Here is a 19,015-nt window from a genome sequence, read left to right as displayed (position 1 = left end):
TTTTCATTTAATTAAATGTCACAATATTTAGTAGGCTTTTTTTATATCGAGCCAAAGACAAACTGAAAGAAAAGAGTTCGCACATGAGCGAAATTGTTTTCTTTACATATACGTCTTTGCTTCATTTTACCAATTATATAAACTGACAAAAATCTTATTTTGCAAATTGATTAATGGAATAATCTTATCAAATTAGTGTATTGTCATCGGTCATCGATAAATCTACAAAGTTTGAATGAAATCTGGCCGTTTAAAGTGGGTCAAAATCGCACCCAAAGGAGTAGGTTACAAACATACAAACAAACATACAGGTGAAGCTAATATAAAGCGTGTAAAATATATTACATATTGTGCTATGTTGCACATCCAAATTTCTCTATAAATCTTCTTAGCTTCATAAATATAAAATTATTTTTCATTCAAACCTTTGCGAATGAATCCCGCTTGACGTATCTGTTGGTAAGAAATTAATCAAAAAATTATTTGAATTGAAACATTGAATTAAATATCAAATTATTCACGAATGTTGAATATATTTCCAATTCTGGCAAACCCATATAGCTTATATTGTAAATAGGTTAAATCTTACAGCATAAGACATGTCCCTGAAAATGGAGCTTAGAGGACATAGGTTGAAATTTTGCTTTCTTTGTCTAGTTCAGTGTTAATCTATTTGGAAAGTGTTATCTTATATTGCTGCTTATTTGAAGAGTAATCTTTGCTCTTGCAGTTAAGGCTGACATTAATGTAATAAAAAAAATTAATTATTTAATTTAATATTTTACTATTGAGAAAAAAAAATATTTTATTCTAGGGAAAATATCTTTTGACAAACTGACTTTTTTAAATGCAAAGAATGGGAAATAACAAAAATATTGTATGCTGTGAGGTAAAACAAATTTTAAGGATTACTTAAATACTTAGTGTGTTTCATAATCATGGTTATTTTCTTCACGCTGTCCAACCAAACTGTATTCCATGTGCCACAGTGGTAATCACAGGTTCTGTTTCCGCCCACTAGAAAGCGTGGAGAGAGATGTTGACCAAAGGGTGGCGTGGCAGGTAATTGAAAACACTCGTTGTTGCCCCGTGTTCTTTCGCCCGTTCTGTTCACAGCTGACGAGTAACAGAAGCATAAATGAATATCACGCAGCATTTAATGTAATGCTTACGTAGCTGCTAAGATTATGTACAATTTATTGAATTTAATTAGTGTATAAATATTCTCACAGTAATTGCACTGCATCATGTAGTAAATTGCAAGTGTGAAGTGACTCGTTTTGCGAGTTTTTGAAGTTTATACGACTTTATGAGCATTCAGAGTGAAATTTCAAAATCTACTGTAGTTTAACAGTTTGGAGTCTTATTTGCATGTGCGTTTCTGGTACACCAATCCCTCACTTAGCACAGCTTCAAATTACAGGAATTAATTTAGCGCCATGTTCATTTTACTGCCCCAGTCTTTAATAGCACGTCTGTAAATTTCATTTAGCACGAAATCGCCACAGGCAAAAATAAAAGTTAGCCATGATGCCACGAAGTCTGCTTCAACTCGATAAACATCAGATGTACCGTGGCTTACAGTTAGCCATACAAGGGGGTAAGAGATGCGCGCGCAGGTCTGACTATGCTATCAGCTGTTGTACAAACATCAGCTATGGCAAGTTCAGTTGCAGCTATTGATTGTAAAGGTCCAAATGTTTTTACATTCGCGCTTATGCCGCCATGCCGCACCGTTGTCGCCCGACCACAAACCGAGCCATGATGAACCCTGTCCAGCCAGTGGCAGGGAACTCGCATGCACACACACAAAGCAACATCTGCCTTTTCATCTTCCAGTAACTGTACTTGCAGTTGTAATCATACTGGCATCATGGCTTTCAAGTGAGAGCATAATGCATTGTGTTGAAGTATTTGAGATAAAACTAGAAGTATTACGGCATACAGAATGTCATGAAGGCCACACTTATGTTTGTTGCACTTTAGTTTTAAGTTTTAAACAAGTCAACTGTGCGCACAATTGTACGAAATAAGGACTTATATCAAACGTTGATATAAGTCTGATGCTGTTGGTTGTACTAGTGGGAATATATTTGACATTAGATACCAGAACAGAAATGAATTGATGATTCACGTGGAAAAGGTTGTTAAATGAATAGTGCAATGATAGGATTGGTGTGAATCATGCAGTGATACACATAAGAAAGTTAATTTTTGAAAAATTAAAATGTAATTTCCAGACAGTAATATTGGTTTCAGTAATATTGGATGGTTTGGAAAATTCGTGGAAAGATACATGATGTGACTTGCAGGTCACACCCGGGCGGGCAAGCCAACCAGCCGACTGACGATAAGTATGTCATACAACGTACACTAGAGTCCCGTTATAGCGAGGTGTCACGGTTCCGGGTTTGATCCTCGCTATAACCGTGTCCTCGCTATAACCAAATTGGACAGATTTTGGCCCCCAAAAAATAAAAATAAACCGAAAATAGCATAAAATTTGTGTTTAAACCTGTATAATTGGAAAATAACAGGTTATATTAACGAAATCTTAATTTCTGTGAGCAGATGTGTGAATTCTCTTTAAAACGATAACCCACAAGTACGGATGCGATCACCGATTGCGTCAAAATAACCAGAATACCCTACCACGCCACGTAAGTATAGCATCTCATCCCGCAATCGATTACTCGACTTGGCCCGCGGCCGATGCAGCATTGTGCTGCTATCTATTGTCGACGCGGGCTGTCTGCTGGCGGCCATGTTGATTCGGGATGTTGCTGACAGGTGGTGCTGACAGGGGCCCATGGAAAGACGAGCTTCCGTCTGACGAGTCTTGGAATAGCCGCCTGGCTGTAGCTCTGTGATGGTCACACGCGCTCTGCGCTTTACCTCCGTCTCTGGGAATCCTACAAATCCGGTCTTGTCGGTGGTGTCTGGAGTCAACGTGGCCAGCCCTGCCATCTTTGTTTGCATTGGTTGTGCTTGTGTTGCCCGTCCGTCGTTTGTCTGTTCCGCCCGGTCCTCTTCTAGCTCGTGCGCGATGTGCATGTCGTCCATATGATACTTCGCTGCGTGGCCCGAAGACAGACGTATCACAACCGCAGTGGTCCCAGCACGGATCACGGAAACTGGTCCTAACTATTTTGGCACTAGTCCTGCGCAAAATTTCTGTTACCAACAGATACAGGATGGAGTCTTGCAAAGACTAGCTGTCCGGGCTTCAGTGTAGGCGGTGGTTGCATCATCTCGGACATGCGCTGTATCTGGTATGTCTCCTGCCTACGTCACACCGCATCGCACGTCTCGGCTAGTCATCGCAGTCTGTTCTCAGCCTCTTCCAGCTCTTCCTCCGTCTGCTGTTGCTGTACGCGGTACTACCCTGGTAGAGTGAGATTCCGGCCCTGCACCAAGGTTGCTGGTGTCTCTCCCGTCGCAGCATTCACACTCCACTGAATGCAGTACAGTATGTCGGGAATGTGGGTGTCCCACTGTGTTTGGTTGTCCATGAGTCGCAACCGTAACTGGACTTTTATCCCCTGATTTCAAAAAATCCCTCCAAGTGAAGTATTTGCCCTCCCCCCCCCCCCCTCCTTTTTTTTTCTCCTCTTCCTCCTCCTTTCCTTTTTCCCTGGACCATCTCAACTTCACCCATCGATGCTCACTTACAGCAAAGTTTTAACTACTGCAATGTAAGAACTCAGAGAGTAACCTCTTCTAGATGAAGAACAGATCACTAGATGTTCAGAATTTGATATCATCTCCACAAAGTTTTATTTTAACCTAAATATTTTTTTGTAAACGAATGTAGTAATTTTTCGCTTTCCGGCTGCAACATAACTTAGACTATTACTAGAAAAAACTTCTTCAATACTCAAGCTGAACTTAATTTTTTAGGGATGTACTAAAAATTCGACTCAATTGGTCTCTTATATTTCCACCTTGCTCCATTTGTATCAAATATTGAATTTTAAGAAAAATACAGTTTAATTCATCCTGTTAAGTATAATGAACTCGAATTTTGAGCTGAACCTACTGTTTTGACTCTGCTCGAGTTTTTTAATATCTCTGCTGATTTTGTTTCACTTGGACAATTAATTTTCTCACATTTTTTAAACATTATAAATAATTTTAAGTAATTTTTTTCACACATTTTGACAGTGTCAGGGTTATTGAAAAAATATATATATCTGTGTTAAGTTTTTTAGCTTTGCAATGTGGAACTGTAATTGTATAATGTTTAGTTTCTGGAAAGGGAAATGCATTTTCGTAATTTTAAAGCATTTTCCTACACTGAGGTTGAGGTGTAAGGCTGAGTGAAAAATAATATGTGGGGATCCTGACTTATGGCGAACTGGTTTTTGAACTCTCTCTCTCTGTTCCATGAAGTAAGCTGCTGGAAGTCGGAATTGCACTTTTAATGCTAAACTAAATATGTACCATCAGAACTCGTTATGGAATTTCATGTTTTAATGCACAAAAATACATCTGTCACCATTTCTCTCCAAGATCATGACTACTCAGCCCAAAACAAAACAAAAAACAAAACCCTAACGCCAAAGGCCACTTGTCTTTCAAAACAAACAACTGAATAACAACACTGTGCGACTCAACACTCTGGTTTAATTAAATTGGCATTATATTGTCTGCCCATTTTTATTCATACTGGTAGATAGATTGCCATTTACAAGGAAAAATTTGAGCTTCCTGATAATGTTTCTTGTGATCATGATGAACACGTACATGAAAGTGCGAGGACAGTTGCGGGATGCCTGGCGAGCAGCGAAAGCGTGCTAGGGAGTGCTGGTCTGTGCGCAGGCACCTCACGAAGCTGCACGAAGCAGTCTCGTCCATCCTGCCGGCCGCGCAAGTCCACAGCCTGTACCGCACGGTGCACCGCACCTTCAAGGACAAGCTGCGGGACCAGCTGCACAAGATGAACGTGGTGAACAACGGCGGGCCACAGCACGGGTGAGTTCCCGCACCTTTCAAGTGCGCTTTCAGCTCGTTGTGGCTAGAGTTAATACACTTTACACAGCCGAGCCAAGTTTTCAGTCGAGTAGAGGTGATGGGGTGGTGTTTGTTTTTTATATATAGACACACTCACACAATCACACTTCCTGACATGTTTCCAAATTGTTTTCTAAGAGAGAATTATTGTGATACATTAAGTAGTTAACAGTCTTAATACGTGGTTGGTTGGACTGTGGATTAGGTAAGATTATTTACATAAAAATACTGTAAAATTGTTTGTCATTAAGCTACTTAATAACTTTCTAGTTCTTAACATGACTTCAGAATATTTTTAATGTAGCTATACAAAGCTAACCAACTGTTCTCACAATGTTGCACTATTTTTAATGTACAAACCACCCATTAAAATTACTGTTATACTCCTGGTAAACTATGCAAAGTATTACAATGCCCTCTTAGAGAATAACTCAAAAACATAACCAGAGTTTTTTTTTTTTTTATTATTCATTTATAAAAGCAGAGAAAAGGCCCTTTTGAAGCATAATTTAACAACATAAAAAGTACTTAAAAATACATTTTTGTAATTTATTTATATATTTTTTTCCTGAAAAATAACTATTTTGTTCATTAAGTACTATTTTAACGCCACTAATGGATGTACCAAATCCCGCATTGAACTATAACCTTAAGGCTGAGCTACATTCCCAACAGCAGACGCACAACAAAGAAACGCACGCACGATGCACTGTAAGTTGTCGAACTTCTAACTTTTCTCTGTGCCGTGCGCCAACTTCTGTTTGCAGTCAATCAGCATTTACTATTCAGCGGCATAGAATAACTGATGATCGTTTTGATATGTGCATTCCAAAGATAGAGTGAAACTAACTTTAATTTGTATTTATTTGCAAGGAAATTCTTTGTAGTTTATTATCCTAAGTGTTAATAGCCAACAAATTTAATTAAATGTTGGGATTTAGGTAACGAATGGGCAGAGAATGGCAGATAGAAATGGGAGACCTTAACACACAAGTTGACAAAGATAGAAAAGGTTTTAAGGAAGTGTTAGGAAGCAAAGGTTGGGGAGAAAATAACAATGAAGGTAAGAAATTGCTGGAATTAAGTGCAAGAAATGGAATGAAGGTTGGGAACAGCTAGTACAGAAAAATGATAGACACACACATGATAACGAGATATAGCTAGGACAGTGAACATCAGTCCGTCATAGACTATTTCCTGCTGGGAAAATATGTGTGAAAAAGCAAGTAAAAAATTAAAGTGATAGCAAGTGTGGCCCTTAGTGGATGGAGACCACAGGTTGTTAGTAGCAGACTTACAGGGTTGGACATGCAGAAAGAAAGTAATCCAACAACATAATAGAATAAAGGTGTGGAAACTGAAGAATGAAGAGGAGAGACAGAATTATATGAGGATGGTAAAGGATGACCTGCACAGAGAAGAGATGCAAGATGTTGAAAAGGAATGGGAGAGATTTAAGAAAGCCTGGTTGGAGCTGCAAAGGAGTTGTGTCGAAGAACAAGCAATGAAAGGAAATGGAAGGAAACACCATGGTGAATGAGAGCGCGAGAAGCAGTGAAGGTGAAGAACAAAGCCTTCAGAAGATGATTTAAAAGTAGAGGTTTAATCACAGAAAAGGAGTATAAGGAAATGAAGCAAGAAGCAAAGAAAGTGATAGAAGAGGAGATTAAGAAATGGATGCAAAAATGGACAGAAATGCTAGAAAAGAATGTAAAAGGAAGTAAAAAAAAAACTATTATACAGCCAAGTACGAAGTAATAGGAAAGAAAAGGGTCAGACAGTTAAAATGATAAATTAAGATGGAAGAATGCTGGAAACGGAATAAGAGGAAAAGGTACTGTGGGGTAATTATTTTGAAAAGCTGCTGAACCCAGACAGAAATGAGATGGAAGAAGAAACAGAGGAGCAGGAAATATTTTCAGACTGGAATGATGAGCATATCACATGGAAATATGTTGAGGAAGCACTAAAAAGGATAAAGAATAGCAAAGCTCCAGGGATGGATAAGATGACTGTAGAAATGATATGGTCAGCAGTAGAAGTAGGAATTAATTGACTGTAAAGAGCAATGAGTAGAGACACGGAAATTTCGCGAATCGCGATATCGCGAAATAACACCGCAATTTACCTTAATTCGCGACAAAACACCGAAATCGCACAGCATCGAGAAATAAAACTGATAATAATGAATTAGACCACCCATGCAAGACATCGCGAAAAACAAGTAAACACGACGTTGACGGCACATCGCCATTTTTCTAAGTTTCAACATGGCCGCTTTGTAGTAATGAAAGTAAATTAATGATTTACAGTATTCCCGTCACGTAATCATTACAATTTGAAACGAAAGCAGTAATTGCAATCATAAACTAATTAAAAAGAGAAAAATGTACCTGAGCATCAACACAAAGTTAATAAAAAATACCGGCGATGTTTTCAACACAATATAGCTGCCATGATTTTCAACCCGCTGTATTTACACATTAATCTTGTAGAGAAATATAAAATTTTAATTCTTCCTTTCATGTTGAACAGTTAACAACCTCATGCTTTCAACTACGTTTGACTGGCTTGGCAACCTACTCGTTAGAGCTGTAGGTGTAGCAAACCGTATGTATTCGGTACTGACTGAGTAACGGGTGCGCCATCTAGTATCGAGTAACGAAACGTTACACACGGCTGGATTTCGTTACTCGCATTTTTCGTATGTTTTACGCATGCGCGCGCATATTCGATGAATTTACGTTACAAAGAACGATGTTTGTTTATTAAGTATAATATGGAAATTTGTCGTCCAAGTTTTTTACTGTTTATAAGAAAGTATTTTTTACAAATTAGAAATATGTATGTTTTTGTTATTTATTATCGCGTATTTTCACGTTTTTTGTTGTTTTTATCTTAAAAGAGATAATATAATAAAATCGCTCTAATGAGATTTAATTGTTTCTTGGTTAACAAAAACTGTTAATTATCAAATATTGTTAATTGTTTATATTCTATTTATTATTATTTACGTGACGTCATACTGTACGCGTACGCAATACGACTCGATTCGTTGCTGCAACATAACATTGCATGTTATGCGGTATCAGAAGTAACGAGTAACGTAGCGACACGATAGTAACGAGTACTAATTGTTATAGTAACGAATACATACGGGTACACTTTTTTTTCGTTACTTTTACACCTCTACTACTCGTAAACATGAACACATGGCACTACGCCGATTGATAAGCAAAATCAGTGACCTTTAACTGCCGTAACTACACTTCTCAGCAAATGCAATACGACCGCAGAGCAAGTGAATACGGCGTCAACGGGACAAAGAACAGCAGCAAGAAATATTAAAAGAATACTAAGTTGAGACATGCAGCGCGCTAGGCGACACCGGGCCGTGCCGAGGCAGCGCGCTAGGCGACACCACGGCCGTGCCGAGGCAGCGCGCTAGGCGACACCGGGCCGTGCCGAGGCAGCGCGTTAGGCGGCACCGGGCCGTGCCGAGCTGTTTCAAGCCTACAATTTTTATTTGCCAATAGTGTTGACTTTAGAGGGCAGTATACGAGTATACGCCGTGCCACTATTATTTAGCCAAGCAAAACTTGTAGGTCATAAAACCATTCTCAAAAGTTAAAGTAAACATGAAAAACCAAAACAGCGAAATAAAACCGAAATTTGATTTTTTCAAAACGAAATTTAAGGAAAAATAAAACCATTTTTACGGGACTCTAGCAATGAGGTGTATTTGGAAAGAAATATGCATACCAGAGGACTGGATTAAAGGGGTAATAGTACCAGTGTTTGAGAATAGAGGCAGGAAAAGATGGTAAATTATAGGGGGATCACTTTGATGTGCCACTGTGTAAAGGTGTATGAGAAGATCTTGGAAAGAAGTTAAGGAAGGGCATGGCAGGCAAATGGTGTGTGGAGCATCATGGAATTAGAGAAGGAAGATCTACCATAGATCTGATTTTTGCCATACGTGAACTGATGGAAAGAAGATACAAATTTCGGAAAGATCTAGTAATGATATTCCTGGATGTGGAGAAGGCATACAACACTGTGAAAAGACTGTGTGTTTGGCAGGCTATGAAAGAAGCTGGGATTAATAAAGAGTTAATAAGTAGAGTGAAGAGTATGTATAAGACAAACAGTAGTAGTGTGAGAACTGGAATAGGGATGACGAAGTGGTTTAAACAAGCCAACTGAGTGAAGCAGGGTAGTGCATGGTCTCCATTGTTATTTATTATAGTGGTGGAGAGAATAATGAAGATAGTGGAAGATAATATTGGAGAAGGAAAGATGAAGGTCATGCTATTTGCTGATGATCTGATGATTTGGGGAGAAAAGGAAGATGTAGTGCGAGAGCAGTTAAAGGCATGGAGTGAGGAAGTGAGGAAATGTTGTGTGTGATACAGCAGTAAAAAGAGTGAAGTGATGGGCATGATGAGGAACAAAAATAAAGTTATAAGATGCATTCAGTTACATGGTGTTGAGTTGAGTTAAAACAGGTAGAAACCATCAAGTATCTAGGAAGTGTATTGGAGGGAGGGGGCAAATACAAGGAGGAAATTGTAAGGCGAGGACAACAAGGGTATGCATTCTACAGGTGTGTGAGAGATTTGGTATGGAAGAGGGAGGTGTCATTAAAGTGCAAACAAGTGTTGTGCAATACCTACTTTGTGCCCATGGTCACTTATAGGTAGAGACTTGGACTGTAGATAAGAGAGATGCTGGGAAGATCAGAGCGATTGGAATGAAGTTTATGAGGAGTATGCTGTCAGTGACAAGGTGAGACAGGATCATGAATGAGATAGTGGCAAGCAAGAGAAGGAGTACAGGACCTGAATAACATCTTTGAAAAAGCGAGAAAGAGATGGTGTGGCCATGTCCAGAGAAAGAGAAAAGAGAGGCTGCCTAGTTAAATGATAGTGTTGAAGTTCACAGGAAGAAGACTCCAAGGAAGACCAAGGAGGAGTTGGGAAGAGCAGATAGTTAAAGGACTGCAGGAGAGAGGTGCAGAATGGAATAAAGTGAAGAATGAGGAATGGTGAAAGCACAGAGGAAGATAGAGGCAATTTACTTGGCTAACCCAGCTACAGGCTGGAAACATTTGAAACTTAATATATTTACGTAGGAAAAAATCTGTCTGAAATATTCAAACTGATGTGTTATGTGCAAATGTAGCTTCGAGTTCTGTGCTTTGCGTGTGCAATTGTGCTATTTATATGCTGTTTGAGTGATTTTGCAAATGTAGCCTAGGCTTTACAATAAATATTGAAGAAATGAAAATTAACTCTTTATTATTTTTCTTTTTATTCTGCCATTTTCTGGTTAGAAACTAATTTCCCAACTGCATTACTTAGACATTTTGAAATGACTTTTCTAGCATATATTTAAAAAAAAAATAAGTGTTTGCCATTTTGACTAGATAAGTAAAGATATGATGGTTCTTGCTGAACAGTGATACTAACTTATATTTTGCCATGAAAGTAGAAAAAAGTACACATTCAAATATTTTGTTTTTGTAGTTTGTTAGCTTTGTTACAAATTCTACAACATACCGCAAGCTGTTACAAAATGGTGTTTTTTAAATGTAAATTGTGGCATATACAGGATATGTTCCAAAAGTCATGAAATATACTTTTTTACCGTGCCCCTACTGGTTGCAGAGTGTTCGAACAAGTTTGGTGTGGGGGAGGGGGGGAAACCATACAGCACACCATAGTTCAGTCCACTGGGAGCATTAGAAGAGGCAGGATAGCTGATTTAGTGCATTCTTGTTTCGAGACCACGTCACGATGCGCGATGGCGGATACTATCAAACAACGTTGGGCGATGAAAAAAATTCAATAGGTGTCATGCCTTTCCAGTATAATTGTGATACATATTTATCAACTGTGGTAGTAATTAGAGCTGTACTGATATGCATCAGCAGAAGCCAATTTTGCTATTATTTATAGTATTTAGTTGAATCAGCATTTCTGCAGATTCAAGACACGCTTGTTAATATTTAGCCAATATTATTGTAGAATGAAAGTGTCTGGCATCACCTAAAAATCCACAAGTACCCTTTTCACTTTTTGTATTGCATACTTTCAACTCAAATAATTTCTTAGCCATCTGTTGGTTTGAGAAAAAAAATCCCATTCAGTTCGTCGTAGGTTATCTTTTGTATTTTTAAATTAAATTTTGTTTACTCCAACCAAAATATGTATATTTGCATTGCATGCTTTTCTAAGAATAAGATATTTTTGAGTAATTTAGTACATTTATAATTTTTTTCAACCGAAATGTGTTTTAACCTGTATCTGCGAATTGGCAACAGTTGAATTGGCGTACTGCAGTATCTGCAAAAATTTGTGAATCGGTACAGCTATATAGTGAAAAAGGAGCTTACCATGTTGTCCTGAATATGTTGAAAATTTTACCCTAAATTTATACAAATAAGTGCACATGCGACTTATATGTGGGCATTTATAAATTGTAAGAAATCAAAATATGTATTTTATATCTTTAAACAATGTCTATTTTATCCTGTATGTAGAAATTTTCTTAAATTTTTCACCATTGCAAAATTCCTTTTTATAAATAACACATTTTTAATGTACAAATTGATGAATTGCAAGTTGTTTGTTCACCGGTAATATGTAGTTGTCAGGAGATATGACAGTGTGACCAGCAGTGAAGTGTGTGTGAGCTGCAGTGATGGCGATAATGATAGTGACTGCAATCATTAGTTCTTACCACCAAGCTTACAGTTTAAAAATGTGATTTAAAGAAATGTTTTAGTAATTTTGGTGTGTAACCCTAACTTGTAAAATAAATTGTATAATCTAGGTTGAAGATGTGTAATTACGTGACCAGTAGGTTCCCAAGAAGTACATTAGATTATTGTAAGCAAGTGCTTTTTTTTATGTTTTTAAATTTACTAGTATATTTTTCCCTCAAATTTTAAACTGAAAAGCAATGGGTTGACTAATATGCGAGCCGACTTATATTCAGGACAAAACGGGATATTGCATTGGTATTTTCAAGGTTCCTATGACATCGGGCGGGAATCTGGAAAACATGGAAATATTTTAATTATTAGTAGAGTCCTGATAAGGGGGCTTGAATTTTTCTTAAAACTGGTGTTATTTATTTATAAAATTTCCACAAAAAAGCAAGGTATTTTATTTTATGTATACTTTTGTTTGGTGACTTAGAATCTATTAAAAATAAATAAATTGAATTTACCTATTGCTTATAAATGACTTCACCAGAATTTCTATTTTGTTAACATTCGGGTCCATGCTCGAACTCGGCATGAGTTTAGTATTTTAATACAGTGAACGGCACTCCAGCCTGACTCGAGCAGACATTTTCATGGACTGATATGTGCTTGCTCAAGTGGGAAATAAGCTTGGATTGTCACACCGCTTTCCACAGTCGCCGTAGTTCTATTGATTGCCACTAGATGCCATGTGCTGTATTACGTGTGAAGTGGCTTTGGACATAGTGCATCATGCCAGGGGAATTACCTCGCTTTTGCTGTGGTGAAAATGGCGAAAACATTGTACAAGAGTGACAGATTTTATGAACAGGTTCTGGTTCAGAGATGACAACTGCAGTTCTGATCTTTTTATGAATTATCATCTAAATACTCGACACATTAGGTTTGCATGCAATTATTCAAAACCTAGTGAATATGCTTGAAAAGTATTTTACCTATGTCTAAACACGTATAATTTTTATACTATCTTACCAGGGATGATTTTATTGTATATTAGAGATTATTTTGCAGAAAGCAGGAAACCGCAATTTTTCTCAGGAAACTTGACCTGATATTGTACTTGACTACAATTTAAACAAAACTGGCATTGATCATGATGATCTTACTCAGTTACAATCCCTTTCAAATAAAATCAATAAAATGGAGTGAAAAAAATTTTCCCCCATCTTATTTTGATGTTAATCATAAATTCTTTAATTTTGTTCCAAAAAAACAGAGTGCTAATGGCAACAAAACTAGTTTGGAAAGCTTCATGAAAGCTCTTGGGAATCAGCTGGCTTGTATGGCGCTACCAACGCATCAGTTCAATCGTCATCCTAATTTACAGATTGATTGTCTGCTCACAGTTTTCCAAAGAAAACTCAGCCAACCGAAAATAAACATAATCTCACAAGATACTATAAAGTATGTTCCGATATGGGCAAAGCCAACAGTGGTAAACAACTGAGGATGTTGGTTGTGCAAAAACTGTGGTTATGCTCTGTGTGTGCCACATTGCATCAAAAATTTCCTACAAAGTCAAACTTTTCATAAACCTAAAAAACTAAAAATTATCCGAGTATTTGTATCTTATTCTCAGGTAATTATTTGGAAATATGTGATAAATGATAACTGAACTGGATTTCATAAAAATATTCATTACATCGAATAATATATAAAGTATGAGAAAAATTTTTATTTACGTGAAACTTTTTTATTTATAAAAATTCACTTATTTGGAAATAGAATAGATAAAATTATGATTAAAATATTATTAAAATAGTTAAACTCATATGTTTTTTTTATCACATAGTGTGTATTTAAAGTATCATTCAAAGTATTTAAATAAAAATATTGGTTGTCTGTAAAGTCAGTTTACGGACGATAGTTTAACGTGACAACATCATAACAAAACATTTATGAAATGATTGCATACTTTTATGAATAAAATTGAATCATTTTAATTTTAATAATAAAAGAATAAGTACTTGAAATTATACTAGTAATCAGATTTTTAAGATGCAAGAATAATTAACCTTTATTGCCGAAATTGTTGTTGTAATAAACAATGAAAACCACATTAACTTTTCACTTCACTTTATAAACAGTCGACGAAACAGTTTACGTGTAGATGACTTGTAATTAATTTTAAAAACTGGCATTTAGCTATAAAGTTTAAATATAATTATGAAAAAGTTTACATATAAATAAACTGTAATCAAATATCTATCATCAATTATATGAATCACCATAATTTTTTAGTCAATTGTAACATAACCTATTATTACTGCACTCGTCGACAGATGCTACTTTTTTATTAATAAAAGAATAAATACTTGAAATTATACTAGTAATCAGATTCATTTTCTTACGTACATTTGACGTAGAAATTATTTCATATTACACATTTATAAACAAAGTTTTAAGTTTTCACATCTGTCCGTGCGGCGCAAGCGTACAATGAGCGTAACGGGACACAGTGTAACGTAACAATGAGCGTAATGGGACACTGCGTAACGGTACACTTTTTCGTGCGTGCAGCCGGCGTTCATCGATTTATTAGACGTGACAACGTCTAAAACCATAAAAAAAAAGCCTTGTATTTTGTGATTCAAACAAGTCATAATGAGTTGACTCGAATGTATTAAAAGGTCTTATTTTATTGCATTTATTACTTACTGTGTAGAAAAATTCTGTCAATGTTAATTTAATCATCAAAAGACAGTATAATGAACACTTCAACACTAGCTTCTTTCTGGTTTTGCAGAATTTGCGAGAGCTTTTCTGGTACCACTTTCCTCAGTATGAGTGATTTACATGGCTTCTTTTAAAACAAGAAGCAGCAGAGGGATATACTTGGTCAGATCGTCTGGGCATGAGGATGAAGGCGAAGAAGAGGCGACCTTCAACTGACCTTCGCTGACTGTCAAAGGGCTACAGTGAAGAGGGGCATTAGAGGGAGACTGTGACAAACTTCTTTAGCTAGCTTTAGCTAGCATATCAAGCAAATATTTGTAATAGCAAAACTATTCTGGAATACATTTTATAAACTTTAATAGCCACAATAAGAGAAGGTAGCCTTTTTCAAAATATATTATGATTCTGGGCTTATGACATTCATAACCCAATGTTTTACTTTGATGTATTTAGCCCTTTTGGTCAAGTGTGTGCGTATATTCTAGGAAATTTAACTATTTTATCATGTTTCTTGGAATAATTTCTTAATAAATGATGTACAAAAATTCAGGTTTCAAGTTAATGTATGTTGTATTGTAAAAGTTGTATGATCTGTGTTCTTTTGTTGTCATACTTAAAGTTAAGTCATTTTTAATGATCTTAAAGTCAAAATTTTTTTTTAGTTCGCGAAAACTCATTTTAATTATGAATACTTTATTTTTATTTTAAAAAGTATGGCGTGTAAATACGTTTCTCTATGACAAAAGAAAATCTCTGCTGAGATTTCCAATTTTAATACACTGGAATTTGAATTTCATGGGTGTTCTTCAGGCTGAGTCAGGGGGATTGCTGTAGTTGGGTGTGTCCCGCATTCGCCATGTTAAAAGACCTGAGTTCCCTTTATTGTCATACTACGACATTTGCTCCTAGTCAGCTCATGCCCGAGCGCGGCCTTTTAAACCATCCTGGCCATAGGGGTGTGTGGAGGAGGGATGGAGGGTGGCGAGCTGGTTTCTGCCCTCCAGGCGTTGGCTCGGTCCCGTATGCACGGAGGACGTCATGGTGAGGGAACTGACGGTGATGCCCTTTCCAAGTTATTTATAGTTTTATATACTTATTTAATCTTCAAAGTTTTATTAATTAGGTAGGGGAATAAATGTTTGCTTGGACAAAGAAAATGCAGGGAAACATAGAGTATGTGTGTGTGTGTGAGTCCTGGTTATAATAATCACATCATGCTTATTTTAGGGGAAATACTGTCGGCTAAAAATGGCCACTGTGTTTGTTTGCACGGTGATTTTGTAGTGTGTTGATACTAATGATGTGTGGCTAGCAGTTTTTTGTTTCTGCCATTTCTCCGCTATTTATCAGTCACCGAGAATCGTAAATATAATCCCGGGACCACGGAAATTTTAACCACCAAACCTTACCGTGTGAAAATACAGTAAAGACATTGTTTTAGGGAGACATTTATTGCAGGCAACTCCCTTATACCATTTACATGATGTTACTAACTTAAGGCCAAAAAATTTTAAATTTTCTCATAGCGAAAACATTCTTTAGAATTTGTTGCTTAATTTTGTATACCTAGTTTATTTTCCAAATTCCCATTCTTCTCTTAATATGTAAGTTAACTGATGTGTTGCAGGGTTGTGACCTCAGAGCTGACGTTCTACCTGGAGACCCTGAAGACGCTGGGGGCGCTGCCGGCTGACGAGCTCTCCCGGGACACGATGGAGGACATCTGGCAGCAGAGATAACACCAGCACCGCGTGAGCGACATCCTGTATGCATTGCGAGTCCGCAGAGGCGACGGTCTGCAGCTCGACTACTGCTGATGACTGACCGTGTGGATCTCGTTGTACAATTCATAGGTCGTTATCAAAATTTATTTATTGAACTGACTTATTAATACATTATTATTGTTAGAAATATATTTTTATGTTTCTTGTGTTCATAATTTTATTGAGAAAGACATGTACATACAACATACTGCAGATAATGCTAGCTTTAAACACATTGTTTGTGTGCCATTTTCATGACATAATTAAGAAACTAAATGGTTTAGGTGTACTTTTTTTGTAAGCTGTTGGGTTGAATGCCTGTAAATTATACTAATGATGTGGACAGTATGTGATTATAAAAAAAAAGACATGTTTCAGTTAACACAGTTAGAAAACAGAACATCTGTTTATATATTATAAACTCATTGATTAAATTGATAATGCTCAGAACAGTTTTTTAAAGTAAACTAAAGCGAGGCACACACTTAATTGTTAAACATTCCACAAAATAAATGTTTTTGAAACATGTATTGTGTGTTTATTTTATAAAGTATCAAAGATTGCAGTTGCAATGAGAGCTAGACTGGTGCTGATAATGATGACTACTACCAGTCAAACAAATATGTGTTATCCGTCATCTAAAATTCTTTGGGGTGGTGATAATTCAATGTTAGAATCTTTTAGTTTTCATAGTTAGACTTTGGTTGTAGATAGATTTTGACATTTTACCATCTTACTTTAAAGGTTTTATTTTTTTTAAAACAGTCAGGTCATATTACATTGAGGTCATCATAAAATTTTATGTTTGTCTTAAATGTAGGTGGATCTAGTTCTTCCCATTTGAGATTGATAGTCAATGGTTCCAATTATTTATGATTTTGTTTATGTTATGCCAGATATTAATGGGAGAATCTGTGGCATTCAAGAATACAGACCCCCATAAGTACCGTGTTTACCCACGTATGGGTTTGAAACTTTATGCCGATTTTTTTTAGTTTTCCACTTGGGGTAAAAAAAATTAACATTGGACTGTTGTGGTTGACTACATGCTTCAATAACTAACCTGTCATGAATAAATATAAATTGTTTAATTAAAATAGATCATTAGTGTGTTAAGCATCATGAACTGCTACGTTGGCTGCCGGGCTGCTGGGCTGGCGCTGGGCAACAGGGAGAATCTAAAAATAAACCAACCAAAGAGAGAGAAAAGGGGGATGGGTAGGGAGGGTGCGTGCGTGTGTGTTTGAGTGTGTGTGACCAAGCAGCAGTGTTTATGGTTCTCCCTACCTCACTCATCATTGTAAATGTTTGTGAACTGGCACCATACTCAATCATCACGTTTATATCTCAACAGGTTTTTGTGATGCAACTGTGTACAAACATTGTTTTTGCATGAGCTTTCCTACATTTTCTACTGCAACATTTCATAACTGCTGTAAAGAGCATGCTTGATGTTATTGCAGGGAACTGGCAAAATAAAATTGACAAGAAAATAGCCTGCGGTCTTTTCTCTCTTGGGGAAGGGGACGGGTAAAACAAATGCACGAGAAGGTAAACATTGAAATAAATAACAGTATTCTTTTCCTTTGTATTGTTTGTTCGATAATGTTAAGACATTGGGGGAGGTGGGAGGAAGGGCCATAAAGGATGAAGAGAGGAAGGACGAAGGTCATCAGTGCCGTGTTCCTTATGTGGCAATAAGCTGAGACACGGACCTTAAAGACTTCACTTGTATTCTACTGGAGACAGTACTATGGCACGCACAACCCATATTTGAAGGAAACCCTTACGGTGAAAATGTTAGATTTTTTTGCCCAAAATTAAGGGTTCAACTCATAAGTAGAGGCGACCTTTCTGCAGGTAAATACGGCAGATATTATATTAGATTAGGTTACTGCTTTGAGTAATACAATAGTAACGTCAGGGCTGACCTGGACAAACAGTATATGTTGAGGAGCCTAGCTCCTCTACAACGAGGGGTAGTGAGAGCGATGGCAGGCCAACCAAGAGCCAGAATGGTACCACAGAAATGAAAAAAAGCAACAGCTGCTTCAGAAGACTTTTTGTATTCACCCATTTTAATTATTTCCATCGGAGACAACTCTCAAAGGTACACTCATCCTTAAAAGATATGTGTGTTTCCTACCCCAACTTAAAACCAGTGTAGTGATGTTGAAATAGGGATCGCCCTAGGAACATCTGCGCAGGATTATGTTTTGTAGCATCACTTACTGCATTATTAAAACACAATGCAAGGTAGTACAGGGATTCGTCCCACTGCACAGAGGGGTATTTGATCCAAAAACACGGACAAAATTCGATATTTACAAACAAGTTAATTCTCGGAAAAGGCGACTACCTGAAAAAGTAGGGATCCTGAGTGTTTATAAAAACCGGTTTTTATTTTACCTGACTCACTCTGTGCTGCGTGGTCAGTCGTCATCCAAGCGCTTTGCTGAATGCATGTACGAACTTGTAAGTGAAAGCAAAATGAAACAAGTATTTCTGTGTTACTTCTAAGTGTTTATTAAAGTGAATTGTTGTGATTTTTTTAATGGATAATGTTAAGCCAGGTATGTACTTATTATTACAACTACTTTACAATGTTTATTTTGCATTAATATACTTTTAACTGTATGATTTTTAAACTGAGATGACGTGGCCATGTGTTTTTACTGAAAAATAAATATATTGGTAGATTAGTTAATGTTCCGGACTTTTCCCGGTTGTGCTCTTTGTTTTATATGTTAGATTATGTTTTCTTCGTACTGAAAATCTGAAATTTAGGTGC

At 36.8% G+C, this 19,015-nt stretch overlaps 1 protein-coding gene across 1 annotated transcript in view; it reads left to right on the top strand.

The window, feature by feature from the left end:
* Window positions 1–17,766, top strand: part of LOC134531164 (vacuolar protein sorting-associated protein 54) — a 183,988-nt gene extending 166,222 nt beyond the window's left edge. Inside the window, exons 20-21 of the mRNA XM_063366788.1 lie at window positions 4,822–4,974; window positions 16,089–17,766. Coding sequence (XP_063222858.1) covers window positions 4,822–4,974; window positions 16,089–16,200 — 265 coding nt within the window. The 3' untranslated portion in view covers window positions 16,201–17,766. The remainder of the gene's footprint in view (window positions 1–4,821; window positions 4,975–16,088) is intronic.
* Window positions 17,767–19,015: the final 1,249 nt, after the last annotated feature.

This window comes from Bacillus rossius, chromosome 3, assembly GCF_032445375.1.
Source record: "Bacillus rossius redtenbacheri isolate Brsri chromosome 3, Brsri_v3, whole genome shotgun sequence".
Classification (NCBI taxonomy): Eukaryota; Metazoa; Arthropoda; class Insecta; order Phasmatodea; family Bacillidae; genus Bacillus; species Bacillus rossius.
This window is presented reverse-complemented; position numbering and strand designations above follow the sequence as displayed.